At 42.7% G+C, this 15,159-nt stretch overlaps 1 protein-coding gene across 1 annotated transcript in view; it reads left to right on the top strand.

Moving 5' to 3' along the window:
- ST6GALNAC5 (ST6 N-acetylgalactosaminide alpha-2,6-sialyltransferase 5) overlaps positions 1-15,159 on the top strand; it is a 175,148-nt gene that overhangs the window by 141,044 nt on the left and 18,945 nt on the right. The window contains exon 3 of the mRNA XM_030866177.2: positions 13,168-13,577. Coding sequence (XP_030722037.1) covers positions 13,168-13,577 — 410 coding nt within the window. The remainder of the gene's footprint in view (positions 1-13,167; positions 13,578-15,159) is intronic.

Here is a 15,159-nt window from a genome sequence, read left to right as displayed (position 1 = left end):
CTATCTGCCTTCACCAACCCCCAGGCTTCTTGAAGGAGCAGGGACACTGCTGTCTCTTCTTGCCAGGAATCAGCTTCCTTGTACTTTAGGTCTCCTCTCTGAGTCTGAGTATCACCAGAGGACCGAAGACAGTTGTATATGGGCAGCCTGCCCAAGAGGTCCCATTACACAGGCAGTAGGTGCTTAATAACTATCTGGTGAGCAAATGAAATGGGAAAAGAAGAAAAGGTGATTTGTCACTAATACAAAGTAAGTCATGCAGCCCAGAGGATGCATCATATTTAGTAAATTAAAGCAGGGGGCCCAGGGTGTGCATCATGTATAATGTCCATCAATGGTCAGCAAAAGAGGAGACTGTGCCTGCATCAGCAATCCTGTTTCTAGCTTTGTGCTTTATTTATTTAACTAATGGCTGTTTTGCTGGTAGCTCATCATGACACTGTTACTGAGCTTGGCAAAGTGAAAGATTACGATTTTGTTTACTCATGTGTTCCCAGCTGGGGTGCTGAGTTATCCAGGCTGCTGATGGCCATTCTTTCATTCTCAGAGCCCCTAAAGTATGCATTTCAATAAACAAACCATCAGCCCAAGAACCAGAGTATCAACACCAATGCAATCTGGCTATTAGCTACCTGGCACTAGTCAATGTCCAGAACCCCAAATAATGAGTCATTCTGGAAAATGAGTATTTGCACCAAAGTAAATAATCTATTTTGGATGAGTTTGTTCCTTGGTCTACACTTGAGCTTATCAATGGAAATGAAAACCCAAACAGAAAGCCTGGGAGAGGCCTTGGTTCTGGAATGGCCCCCTCGGCTGCATGAGCTAGTTTGATTACTTGTACAGTAAATATTTAGTGAGTACCTACTATATATTAGGTCTTGGGGATATTTTGGTGACCTAAACTCAACGCAGATATAGACTCAATTCTTAAGAACCTTGCCATTTTGTGGGGAAGAGAGACACTGAATCAATGATTGCAGATATGATGAGAATTATAAAGGAAGAAACAGGACCCTAAGCTAATCTTGGAGTTTAAGGAAGGTTTCAAGGAAGTGGTACTTTGAACGAGTGATGAAGAATTACAAAAGTCATAAATGGGGAGAGGATACAGGGGAGGGAAACTTTGAATGTTGTTATTATTAGCTCATAAAATAACTCTGCCAGGTAGGTTATCAGGTTCCAGGGAAAGCACGTGCAAAGGCCCTGAGGCAAAGTCTTATGAATATTGCCACTTGGGGCTACAAGGAACTACAGAGTCAAAGTCAGTGTGACTAGAGTGTAGAGATCTACAAGAGAGTGGGGCATACAGTAGGACTTGGCAAGGTATCAGGGCCTGGTAAGCCACTGGAAGGATCTCGTCCTCAAAGCAATGGAGGTCATATAGGGGCACTAAACGAAAGCAGGACTTAATTAGATGTGCATTTTAGAAAGGCCACTCTGCCTGGGGAATAGACAGGAATGGGTGTGGTAGGACTGGCTAAGAGACATGGCAGTGACTGGGCAAAGATCGTGGGTTGAACCAGGGAGGGGTCAATGAGAAGCCATGTATGGGTGGATAGAAATGATCAAACTCAACAGAGGTGAAGGAGGTTGAGTTCGCAGGCTCAGGGAGTGACCGGACACGAGGGGAGAGGATGAAGCAGGTTATTCAGGAGGCCTCTTTTTTATCTATAATGATTAAGCCATGATAGTAATAATAGTTATTCCTTGCTTAGTGTCTACTATGGCTATTTTACAGAAGAGAAAACAGACTGAGAGTAGGGAAGCACCTACCAATAAATGACTGAACTGAGATTCGAACCCAAGTCTGACTCAAGACAGTGTTCTGTCTACTTTAATGTTATAAATTTAATGTTTTGTTCAATTAGATTTTTTTCTCATTTGGTCACCTGAAACCTTGGCTTTCTTCCCTCCATTTAACTAAGCTATTTGTGGAACTCCCGAGTTCTCATAATTACCTTGCCTTTGATCATCAATTATTAGTGCTCTTCCCAGATTCAGGCCATGCCGTATTTACCTTAGGTCACTTTCAAGTGTAGCAGAGGCCAAAGAAGCCAGTTCTGTGGAATCAGGCTTGTCTGGCAGCATTAACTTTCACTCCTCTAATGAAAATGGAGCTTTTTGTTTGTTTTAATGAGCACAGGGGGCCTTTATATCCAATCTCCTCCTAGAGGAAATAATTGCATATGAGTGACCTTTGAAGGAAATCACATCAGGGAGTTATTTGAAAGGCTGTGAAGTGAGTCAGGGTGTAACATCACCATTGTACCAGCATTTCAGAGAAGAAATGGGCTCTAGAAACAGGGTTGTCTCGCTGACAGCTCATCCACACCCCTTCTGGACAGAGAAAAATCTACTGCTTGCTGAAAAAGTAAGGTAGTGACGTATTAGGAGATTTCTTTATCTCTTGAGCACCTGTTGTATTCCATGCATACATCATGATCTCTGCCCGCATGGCACTGATGTTTTAGTGGTGGGGACAGACAATAAAGAAATTAAAAATGTAAATCATTAGAGATTGTGGAAAGTGCCATGAAGGAAATAAACAGAATCATGATAGGTGACTAATCTGTGTAACTTCCTCATCTGATAAAATTACAATGGTAGAACCTGCCTCTCAAGGCTGTTTCAGGATTAAGTTGGATGATGCATGTACTGTGCTTAGAACAGTGCCTTACACGAGCTGAACATTTTGTCAGTGTTATTAGTGGTTAATATCTTTGTTATGTAATAAGTGAGGGAGGCCACCTCCAATTAGAGCAGTCAGGGAGAGCTTCCTGGAGGAGATGGCTTTTAATCTGACACGTGAGAGATGAGAAGGGGCCAGGCATGTAAATAACAGGGGAAGCAAAGGCCAGAGACAAAAGAAGGACTGTCTTATCTCTCCCAGAAGCAGAAAGGAGCTCGGCGGTCAGTGGGGCTGGAGAATGAGGCAACAAGTTGAGGTCCATGAGGTAGGCAAGACTCCAGCCAAGTAAAGAATTTGGATTTTATTTTTCTAAAAAGGTGGGAGTAGGTGCTTTATGCTTTAAAATCTCCCTCTGGCAGCTGTGCAGAGAGTGAATTATAAGGGTGAAAGCTGCAGGACAGAGCCTTACTGGCTGGGGCACTAGCGGGAGGCTGGAAGGCAGAGAGTAAAGAACTTGTTGGGGGCAGTGTATTGGTTTCCTAGAGCTGCCAAAACAAATTCCCACAAACTGGGTGTCTTAAAACAACAGAAATTTATTCTCTCACAGTTCTGGAGCCCAGAAGTCTGAAATCAAGGTTTTGGCAGGGTCCCACTGCCTCTCAAAGCTCTAAGAATCCTTCCTCGCATCTTCCAGCTTCTGGTGCTTGGGGGCAATCCTCAGAGTTCTTGGCCAGTAGATGAATCACTGCAGTTTCTGCCTGGTCACCACATAGTATTCTGCCTGTGTGTCTCTGTGTGTCTCTGATCTCTTCTTATAAGGACACCAGTGATTGGACCCACCCTAATCCAGTATGACCTCATCTTGATTTGCATCTTAAGTACATCCGCAAAAACCCTTTTTTCCAAATAAGGTCACCTTCACAGGTACTGGGGTTTAAAACTTCAACATATGTTTTCCAGGGGGACACAATTCAGCCCACAACAGACAGGAGGGTCCTGACTGGCCACGCCTCTGAGAGGCTGTGCTGGAGAGAAGCCCCAGTGGCCCAACTTCTGTGGCAAGAGCAGTCCCCAGACATACACAAGCATCAGCATCTTCCCTGTAGTAGAGGGTTTGGATGCTCTCTAGCTATTCCTGTTTCTTCCTTCCAAATAAGCAGGCAGGTGGTGCAAAGGCAGGCAGCCCTGCTGAGGGCAGCATATCACATAAGGGATGTTCCTTCTTATTCAACTGTCTCCACCATATCACTTCCATTTGTAGGTTCCATCTTAAGTAAACTATTAATTCATGACTCCTTTTCAGTGAGTTCCCAGTGATTTTGAACAATCTACGGACACAGGTGAATTTTCTTAGATTTGTGGAGTGAGGAGACCTGGGGTTTTATCCCAGGTGCTGCCCTTAGTGTGTGATCTTGAGCAAATCACATAACCTCATGAGTTCCAGCTTCTTCCTTGATAAAATCAAGGTACTGTCCTGGTCCAGGGGTTCTTAACCTTGAGGATGCATCAGAATCACCTGTGTTGCTAAAGCACAGATTGCGGGGCCTCACCTCAGAGCATCTGATTCAGAAGTTCTAGGGTGGGGCCTGAGAATTTGCATTTCCAGAAAGTTTCTAGACTTTGTTGTTGCTGCTGGTTGAGGAACCTTGCTCAGAGAACTACTGGGCCACTTAATCTCTGAGATTTCTGCCACTCGTTCTATCCTGTAATTCTAGAAAACTCATTTCAATATACTATGATTAGGTAAATTTTCTAACTTTAATTATCAAAATCTGGCTTTCTTTTCTTTCCCAGCTTTATTGAGGTATAATGGACAAATAATATTGTATATACTTAAAGTATATAATGTGATGATTTGATATACATATACATTGTGAAGTGGTTACCACATCAAATTAATTAACATGTCTATCACCTCACATTACCTTTTGTGTGTGGGGGGTGTGTGTGTATGTGGTGAGAACACTTAAGATTTACTCTCTTAGCAAATTTCAAGTATACAATACTGTATTATTAACTACAGTCACCATGCTGTACATTAGATCCCCAGAACTTATTCATCTTATAAATAAAATTTTGTACACTTTGACCAACATCAGCCCATTTACCCTACCTCCCAGCCCCTGGCAACTGCCATTTTACTCTTTCTTTCTATGGGTTCAACTTTTCTTTCCAGATTCCAAATATAAGTGAGATCATCTAGTATTCTGTCTGGCTTAATTTACTTAGCATAATGTCCCTTAGGTTCATCCATGTTGTTGTAAATGGAAGAATTTCCTTCTTTTCATAGCTGAATACTACTCCATTGTGTGGAATAGTATTCTTTATTTGTCATTTTTCTTTATCCATTCATCCATCAATGGACACTTATAGAGTTTCCATATCTTGGCTACTGTGAACAATGTGGCAGTGAACATTAAAGTGTAGATATCTCTCCAAAAGACTGATTTTGTCTCCTTCATATGTATATTCAGAAGTGGGATTGCTGGATCAAATGGTAGTTCTATTTTTACAAAATCAGTTCTATTTTTACAAAATATAAACATATGTCCCAGACAATGCTCACCTGATTCTCCACTTTGGATTTACCTCTCCTGACTTAAAGGTGTTGATTAAAAAGCCCCTCTTTCTCTCTATTTTCCATGCACATAGACTCTGCACCTTCCTCTGGCTTGTAGGTCCTGCACATACAAGACTCCTGCAGAAGTCAACAGAATGTTGACTTAGAGTTCAATAGAATCACCTACCCGTGGTGGAACTTATTTGGGGTAGAGATAGGGTACAATAGATGGAATTAGAAACCTGAAAAGTAATGGCATAAATAAGACCATGAAAAGATGTTCAGGATCATTAGTCATTAGGAAAATGCAAATCAAGAACACAATGAAAATTCCAATGGCATTTTACACAGAAATAAAGAGAACAATTCTAAGATTTGTATGGATCCACAAAAAACTTCAAATAACCAAAGCAATCTTGAGAAAGAAGAACAAAGTGAAGGCATCACACTCCTTGATTTCAAACTATATTACAAAGCTATAGTGATCAAATAGTATGGTACTGGCATTAAAAGAGACACACAGATCAATGAAACAGACTAGAGAGCCCAGAAATAAACCCATGCATTTATGGTCAATTAATTTACAGCAAAGGAGCTAAGAATATACAAAGGGGAAAGGACAGCCTCCTCAATAAATGGTATTGGGAAAACTTGACAGCCACATGCAAGAGAAAGAAACTGGACAGCCCTCTTCACCATACACAAAAATTAACTCAAAATGGATTAAAGATTTGAACATAAAACCTGAAACCATAAAACTCCTAGAAGAAAACATAGGTGGTTAGCTACTTGTCATAGGTCTTTGTGATGATGTTTTTTGAATCTGACACCAAAAGCAAAAGCAACAAAAGCAAAAATAAACAAGTGGGACTCCATCAAACTAAAAATCTTCTGCATAGCAAAAGAAACCGTGAACAAGATGAAAAGGCAACCTACTGAATGGGAGATAATATTGCAAATCATATATCTGATAAGGGGTTAATATCCAGAGTATATAAAGAACTCATACAACTCAATAGCAAAAAACAGACAAACAAACAATCCAGTTTAAAAATGGGCAGAGGTCATTATGCTGTACACCTTAAATTTATACAGTGCTATATGTCAATTATATCTCAATAAAACTGGAAGAAAAAATGGGCAGAGGATCTGAATAGACATTTCTCTAGAGAAGACATACAGATGGCCAACAGGTACATGAAAAGGTGCTCAACATCACTGATCATCAGGGAAATGCAAAACTAAACCACAGTGAGATAACACCTCATATCTGTAAGAATGGCTGTTATCAATAAGACAAAAAATAACAAGTGTTGGTAAGGATGTGCATCTTTTCAGGATGACAGGAATGTCCTTAAATTAGATCATGGTGATGGCCACACAACTCTGTAAATATTCTAAAAATCATTGAATTTACATTTAAAATGAGTGAATTTTATGGTATGTAAATTATATATCAATAAAGTTGTCAAAAGACATTAAAAATATATAATACATGTAAAAAAAAATAGAATGCAATTGCATTAAAAATTTTAAAAAACGAATGGGATTTCCTGGACTTCTTTTTGAAGGTCACCTAGTGCTGAAGGTGGTTATGACATATGCAGGAGAATTCAAATACTGTGCTTTAGAATATATCAACCTACTCACCCAGACAAAAAATAATATCAGGGACTGGTTACTAGTAGAATGGTGACACAAATACAGTAAGCACATTTCTTTCATACTGTTGATGTGCCGGGCACTGTGGTAGGTGCCACAAGGTTTATCCTTCAGTCATTCATTCAAAAATATTTGTTGAACTTTTTCTTTATTCTCGGTACTGTTCTTGAGGCTGAAGACAAAGTGTGAACAAGACAAAGCTTCACCTTTCCTGGAGCTTACATTCTAGTAAGGGAGAAAGGCATAAACATGTAAACACACAAGCCATAATTAAGATTATTTTAGGTAGTGATGCTTGAGTTTAAAAATAAGCCTGGATAAGGAATTCCTTGGCAGTCCAGTGGTTAGGACTTGGCACTTTCACTGTAGGGGCCCATGTTCAATCCCTGGCCGGGGAGCTAAGATCCCGCATGCTGCATGGTGCAACCAAAAAAAAAAAAAAGTTTAAAAAAAAGAAGCCTGGATAATGGAGACAGTGACAGAAGATGGCGAAGGAGGGCAGTGGAAATATTAAGGGGTCAGGGAAGGTCTCTCTGGAGAGGTGGTTTGAGGTAACACCTGAAGAAGGTGAAAGTGTCATCATGCAAAGACCAGGAGAAGAGCGTCCTGGGTGTGGAAATAATATAAATTATTATATTATATAATATAAATCACGTCAGACAACAGGAAATGGAGATATGGCAGTGTAATTAACAGAAAGAAGAAAAAAGTAGAGGCATCACACTCCCTGGTTTTAAACTATATTACAAAGCTATAGTAATCAAACAGTATGGTATTGGCATCATCTTGTACAGAACTCTCTGGTAATTACATATTAAAGGTCACCCCAGGAGCTTTGTGGAGACAGGAGTATAGAGGAGGGATGGAATGAGGGAAGTAAAGAGTTACAAGTGTGCAGCAGGAACTAAAGAGAGATGATGGTGGCTTTGATGAAGGGGGTGGCAGCAGGGATGGTGAGAAGAGCTAGGATTTGGGACATCTATAGGAGGAGAGATCCAATAGGACTGGATGTGTTGTAGGGGGCAGAGAAAGAGGTGTCAAGAACAATCCTTGAATTTTGTCTTGAGCAGCTGGGTGGAAGGCACACCATTAATTGAAAAAGCAAACCTTTTCTTTGAGACTGACTTTACTATATCCAGATCACAGATGAAGAAACTGGAGCTCAGAGAATCTAAGCCAATTTGCCCCAAATTATCCACCTAAGGAGTGGAAGAAGCAAGTTCGAAGCCAATGACTCCAAAGGCCATATTTTAAACACTGCTCAGTACTTCCTCCTACCCAAGGAGTTCCTTCATCCTTAGCCAGCCAGTGGATGGAAATCATGGAAAGTGGCTCTGGTGAAGGGGGGAGGACTTCTTGCTGATGGGAGGGCTTTCATTGAACAAGAGGGAGAGGAACAACTTGGAAGAGTAACACTTTTTCCAGTGAATCGTATTAAATAACCAGAGCGGTTTATACCCAGTGTCAGGGTAAACGGAGGTTGACAGGTAATAAAAGCCCAGTAATTACTGGAAAATATCAGATTGGAAAGTGCAGAGATTCTTGAAACCTGCGAAACCATTTAATATATCTTATGTTTGCTCCAGACCAACAATCAGCTCCCAGAGCAAGACTGGTCTCATTACCAAACTAATGGACATTATGTTCTGAGGTGGCTTTCTCTCTGCCCAATAAATCAGAATTTTTTAAAGTGAAGCCTGAGATTGCCGTGCTGCAAATGTTTGCAAGGACGTCACTGAGTGTTTTAGGTGTCAAGTTCAATTGGACTTAGCCTGTTCTGTTCTTTTAAGAAAGGCTCAGGAGGCATCAACTGGGTCGCAGGGAGAATGCCTTCTGCTCTTGCTCTTCGGGCTGTGACAGAAATCAGACCTGGATTCCCTGAGTGTGCTTTCTCAAGCAGGAATTGCTTCTGTCGCCGCGGCCCAAAGGAGCAAGTTGTGATGAAAGTTGTCATTCTCCCCGACCCCTGATTGTGGGGTTTTTTCCCCAGGAGTCGGGGGTGGAAAGAGAAGTTTATTCACACCTTCTAAAATATTCTAAATATCCCCAATATTCTAAGACATTCATAAGCCCCCAATGAGTTGCAGCCACTGTCCTAGGAACTGGGATGATGCATTGCCTGTGCCCGTGTGTGTGTGTGTGTGTGTGTGTGTGCGCACTTCCTCTAGAAGCCAACCCACCTGCCCCCATAGTCTCCTGTGCACTGCACTCCTGGGACATGGGCTGCTGCTCCGAGCATCAGTGGTCTGGAGAAGAGGTAACTGCTCCGTGCCTTGTAGATTTTCCTGAGCATTTTTCACTGCACAACAGCCCTAATGACCTTGGCATCAAGCTCTTACTGGGGATTAATAACCAGCCGGGTTTAATGGCCCTAACTGTGTCCTGGGCCATTTTCCCAGTCAGCCATTAATTGCAAGCAGTGCCCTGGGCTCTGGCCATTGTGGCTCCCTGGGCTGAGTGGCCCGGAGGCAAATGGTCCAGCCTCCTTCTCTGCAGACAGACCTTCTCTGTGCTCTCCCCTGCTTCTCCCCGTGGTATTAGTACACAGGGCTGCAGGAGAATTGTTGGTTAGGGCATCACATCATGTCTTCTTTGTATATATGGAGGTTTTCTCAGAGGACTGAGAAGCCTGGAGGTTGGCTTTCATTCACTCACTTATCAACCCATCAATCAATTTAGTATTAATTGAGTGCTTACATAAGTCAGGAAGCCAGAGAGATTACCAAGGTTGGAGTGACCTAACACGGGTGCCCATGTTTCCTACAAAGGGCGGAACCCCTCACCAAATGAGTCTTTAAGGAAAATGTCCCTAAGAATCAGGGAAGCTGAATACTGTGAGAAAGAAGTAGGAGAGAAGGCGTAGGTAGACAGTGAGTCCACCAGGAGCCACCTCCCCTCTCCTGTCCTCGGTGGAGTTTTATCTCCCTGCCCTGCTGGCAGAGCCCCAAGTTCACCTTCCCATGCTCCGCGGAGTGATTCATCAACCCAGCATCTGAGTGTTTAAGGGAAGAACATGTTCAATACTACATCAGGAATCTTAACTCACCAAGGCATGAGTATTTTCAGCCATGTCGTTAAGACACTCAGGATGATAATGGTACTTCGATGTGCAGGAACATGGCTGTCTCAGGGGACTGTAACATCCCAAGAACCTGGGTCCCACAGTTTGTATAGCTCTTCTGCCTCCCAAGATATCCTTAGTCCCTCTGAATGCAGGAAAGAGACTTCGTTTCCGCCTTTGGAAGTGATTCAGCCTTTGGTACATGCTCTTCTCAACTGCAGGAAGTGTGACATTGTTTAGAACAGCTATTGTCACTTTATTGGCACCACTTAACGAAAGGCGCTTAAGGCATAATTCAGACTTAGATCTTTTTTGCATTGTTTGGTGCATCTGTACAACTCAAAGAGAGGATGCTGCTGCCTGAGGTAATCAATACCTCAGAGCTAAGGCAGGTGGGCAGGACTCATGAGGGAGGGCTTTCTGGGACTGGGTGGACCCCAGCATGTTCTGGTGGTGCCCGGTAATCACAGAGGGTCCGTATGGTACAGTCAGGAACCTTGGCCTTCCCTGAAAGGGTGCTCATCTGGCCTCACATGGGCATAGTGTGTGTGTGTGGGGAGAGAGAGAGAGAGGGAGGGAGGGAGGGAAGGAGGGAGGGAGAGAGAGGGAGGGAGGGAGGGAAGGAGGGAGGGAGAGAGAGGGAGGGAGGGAGGGAGGGAGGGAGAGAGAGAGAAAGAGAGAGAGAGAGAGAGGCCTTGGAATCTCCAGAGGTGTTACAAGTTTCACCTGTCAAGCAGCCTATGCTCTGAGAATCACAGCAGAATAATTAATTATGGGGAAAGAAATGCTGGGACCTTTCTTTAGAATTTTTTCCCCAGTAAAAATGAGCACAATGTCTTGAAATTATAAATCAAACTGGAAAATTCAGGATAATAGTTCTAGGTGAGTCTGAGGGGAAAAAGCAGGTCCCAATGGCTTTCGGGTCCAGTGGAATTAAATCTTGCAAAGTGACCTTATTAAGCAAACAGACTGAGTTACACGGTACCTCAGGGGTGTGTTAAGTGCTTAATAAGTGTCTGTTAAATGAATGAACGAATGAATATCATCTGGCCACAGGTGTCTAGTTGGCGCTCTCTTTGTTTTACGGGTGAGAAAGTTAAGTACCCAATTTGTGATAAAGTCTGTTTAGACCCTGGGTCTCCTGACCCTAATCATCATTTACTCACATGCTATTTGCAGACGCCCCTGTCATCTTTGTAGGAATGTTTTCACACGAGTAGAGCTTTCCCAGGATACAGGACTTTGGATGCTAAAACCCAAACACCCCCTAACAAACCGGGCTCCTCTTCTACCTCTCAATATTCTCCTTAGTAAAACAGGGGTGATGATGTAATATCTTTCTTATAGGTTTAGTTGAAGAATTAATGCAATTATATAAAAAGCTCAGAACAGTGCCTGGCACAGAGAACATCAGAAATATTAACTAAGTTGACCACTCTTTCCTTTGTGCCCCCAGCCCGGCTGTGCTCTAAACAGCCCCCTTTACTAACAGTGCGGCACAGCCCCCCATTGTGTCACGTCATTGCACATCTCTGACCTACTGCCCCCCAGTAAAGTATAAACTTTGAGGGGTTCTGTTTTTCCATTCCATTCGCATTCGTGCTGCCCAGTACATTTGTCACCTAAGAGTAACTGGTTGTTGAGATGAGAAATGATGAGGATGTTGAAATGATGAGAATTTGCAGTGGTAGAATTGCCATTTCATAAGCCCATGTGTCAATTAGAAACCCGGAGCAATCAGTACACACTGATGTTGTGCGTACCTGCCATGCACTCCACTCTGCCTGAAAAGCCCCAGAGCAGCCTTCACTTAATGAATGACGCCGTGCCACGTCCTATGGTAAGGACTGGGTTCAACCCCATGCAATTGCTACTTTTGCAGGTCAAATATTGGCAATTTTAAATGGCTCAACCTACCACTGTGTACATTTTAATTCTATCAAAGTGGAATGAGGCATCAATTATCCTCGGCTAAAAATGAGAAAAGTGAGACTTGCAGAGGTTAGTGACTTGCCAAGGTCCCATAGCTAACAGGTAGTGTAGACAAGCCTGACCATCCTATGTGGGTGCCCTTGGCCACTCTGCAGTGAGGGAAGGTGACCGCCCTCGGTGCTCTCTGTCTGGTTCGGAAGACAGAGCTATGGCTTAGGAAACTCCCAGAGTAAATACAAGACTGTATATACGCAGCACTAAATTGGATCCAGTTTTCTGAGACTGCAGGGAGCCAGCGCGTCCAGTTCAGAGTTAACAGAGAGGAAGGGCAGAGGCTCTGGGGAAAATCTAACAGTGCAACTGTCCTTCAGAACATTCTTGATTATCATTTTTTTGTGCACTTGCTGGCCTGGGCCTCCGGCCCTAATTACATTATCTTCAAACAGCAACTGAGAGATATTTCTCATTAAACATGAACAGGGAAATGTTTAACTTGTAAGAACGTAGGTGTTCAGAAAGTACATCACTGGTTCAGGATGTTGAAATGAGCATTGTCATTGGCGTTGTCCCTGGTGGACACCATAGGGCCAGGCCTTCCACAGGGCGCGAGCACAGTGGATGAGCTTGAGGCTTTCTTTACATTTCTGAAGATACACTGACTCAATTTCTCTCCCTCTCCCCTTAAAATGGGAGAAACTCTCATAATTGTCATTTCAAAATTATGGCTTCTAAGGGGTTACAATTTGCATGTCTTTTCTCACATGATTCTTGTACGATGTCTATTTAGGATAAATATATTTGTACAGCATCCAAGAACACTGATACATGCTTAACTTCCAATAAGGTGAGTTATGAGCATTAAAACTAGTGTCACAGCAAATTGTAGTATAGTCTTTTCTTCAACTTGGGGGTAACTTTGGATTCAGAAAGACCTGGGTTTGAAAGCATGACTTCATTACTTGCTAGTTATGCATCTTTGGGCAAATTTTTCAACATCTCTGAGCCTAGGGTTATCATTATTTGTAAAATGGCAGTAACAGCAAGCTTGCTGGGTTGATATGACGATTTGATCTATTAATATCAGTAAAGCCCAGAGCCCAATGGTCAACAGGTCACCGCTGGCTCTCTTTCCCTGTTGTCCAGTACTCCCTGTCACCAGTCTGGAAGAGAATGTAGGGGTGGATGAGGTAATAGCAGAAGGGATGTATTCCGGCACAGGAGGGAGAAGAGCGAAGATGGCAGCCCTCGGAGGCAGGGAAGTGACCTGCTGGTGCCAAGCGAGTGTTGCCGCTGATGGGGTCCTTCTCCCCGTTCTTGCAGCCCCTGAAAATGCACTGCAGGGACTGCGCCCTGGTGACGAGCTCGGGGCATCTCTTGCGTAGCCTGCGAGGCCCCCGGATTGACCAGACTGAGTGCGTCATCCGCATGAATGATGCCCCTACGCGCGGCTACGGGCACGACGTGGGCAATCGCACCAGCCTCAGGGTCATCGCGCATTCCAGCCTCCAGCGAATCCTCCGCAACCGCCACGACCTGCTCAACGTCAGCCAGGGCACCGTGTTCATCTTCTGGGGCCCCAGCAGCTACATGCGGCGCGACGGCAAGGGCCAGGTATACAACAACCTGCAGCTCCTGAGCCAGGTGCTGCCCCGGCTGAAGGCCTTCATGATCACGCGCCACAAGATGCTGCAGTTTGATGAGCTCTTCAAGCGCGAGACCGGCAAAGACAGGTACAGAGGCACGGGCAGGGGGTGCGCGGGGTCTAGGGGAGGGTGAGGAAATGTCCTTGCTGGCTGATTCAACAAAAGCAAAGCTTTTTTTTTTTTTTATGCTTATGTCAGATAAGCTCATCTCCTTAAGCTTCTTTTTCTTTAATTTAATTTTTAACCATTTTTAAAATTGAAGTATAATTAATTTACAGTGTTGTGTTAGTTTCAGGTGTATAGTTTCAGGTGTTAGTTTCAGGTGTATAGCAAAGTGATTCAGTTATAGAGATATAATTTTTATATATATTATATATACACATACATATATAATATATATATTCTTTTTCAGATTCTTTTCTACTATAGGTTATTACAAGATATTTAATATAGTTCCCTGAGCTCTACACTAGGTCCTTGTTATTTATCTATTTTATATATAGTAGTAGTTAATTCCAAACTCCTAATTTATCTCTCTCCTCCGCTATCCCCTTTGGTAACCATAAGTTTGTTTTCTAAGTCTGTAAGTCTGTTTCTGTTTTATAAGTAAGTTCATTCACATTATTTTTTTAGATTCCACATATACGTGATATCATATGGTATTTGTCTTTCTCTGACTTACTTCACTTGATATGATAATCCCTAGTTCCATCCATGTTGCTGCAAATGGCATTCTTTTATTTCTGAAAGCTTTTGCTAAGTGCTTTTTGTTGTGACCACACTGCTCACGCCATCTATAGAGCTCACCGGGAGGGCCCTCCTGGAGACTGGACTGCTGAAGCTGAATTTATAGGGCAAAGTGAAAGGAAGCACTGAGACATTTATACAGATAATTCAGGGCCAAATCCCTACTCTGGAGGATGAGGCAACACTGCTCCTGGCTTACACTGGTAGTAAGTGCAAGAGAATAGGTTTATTGCATTTTATTTTACTTGTGTGAACACGAACCAGAAATAAGTGTATAGGGTTATTTTTCTCTTTCAAAGGCAAATATTTATTCAGTCAACATATATTTACTGAGTACCTACTACTTCCCTGCACCTGGTACTGGGGATATACACAGTCAGAAATAAGGCAGATCTAGACCCTGCCCTCCCAGAATATAGTCTTAACAGGGCCAGCAGATATTCACCAAGTAGTGGCCAGTGAGCTAGGTCATGTGAGGGGAAGAAAACGGTGCTACGACCAGTGGGACAGAGAGACCTGCCGTAGTCTAGGACAAGGCTTACCAAACTGCTGCTTACAACTCAGTAATGGAACATGAAATGTATGTATTGAGTCATTGCAAGATTGTTTTTAATGTAATGGAAAGAATGGAATAAAACAGACAATATCAGCATTCATCTCCTATAGTAAGTAAGGCAAAGTATTATTTCATGGGATAAAATTTGTTTCAGTTTTATACACAGAAATATACATATACAGGGTCTTCTTTTGAAGTGATAAAATTGCCCTGGAATTAGATAGGGATGATGAGAACACAATTCTGTGAGTATATTAAAAAAAACTAAATTACACACTTTAGAAAACTAAAATGAAATGAAAACCATGTACAATACATGTGAGCATATATGCTCAATCATGAGGCAAAATGTATTTCTGACTATAG

Source organism: Globicephala melas, chromosome 1 (assembly GCF_963455315.2).
Source record: "Globicephala melas chromosome 1, mGloMel1.2, whole genome shotgun sequence".
NCBI lineage: Eukaryota > Metazoa > Chordata > Mammalia > Artiodactyla > Delphinidae > Globicephala > Globicephala melas.
Note: the sequence above shows the minus strand (reverse complement) of the source record. Positions and strands in the feature narration are given on the sequence as shown.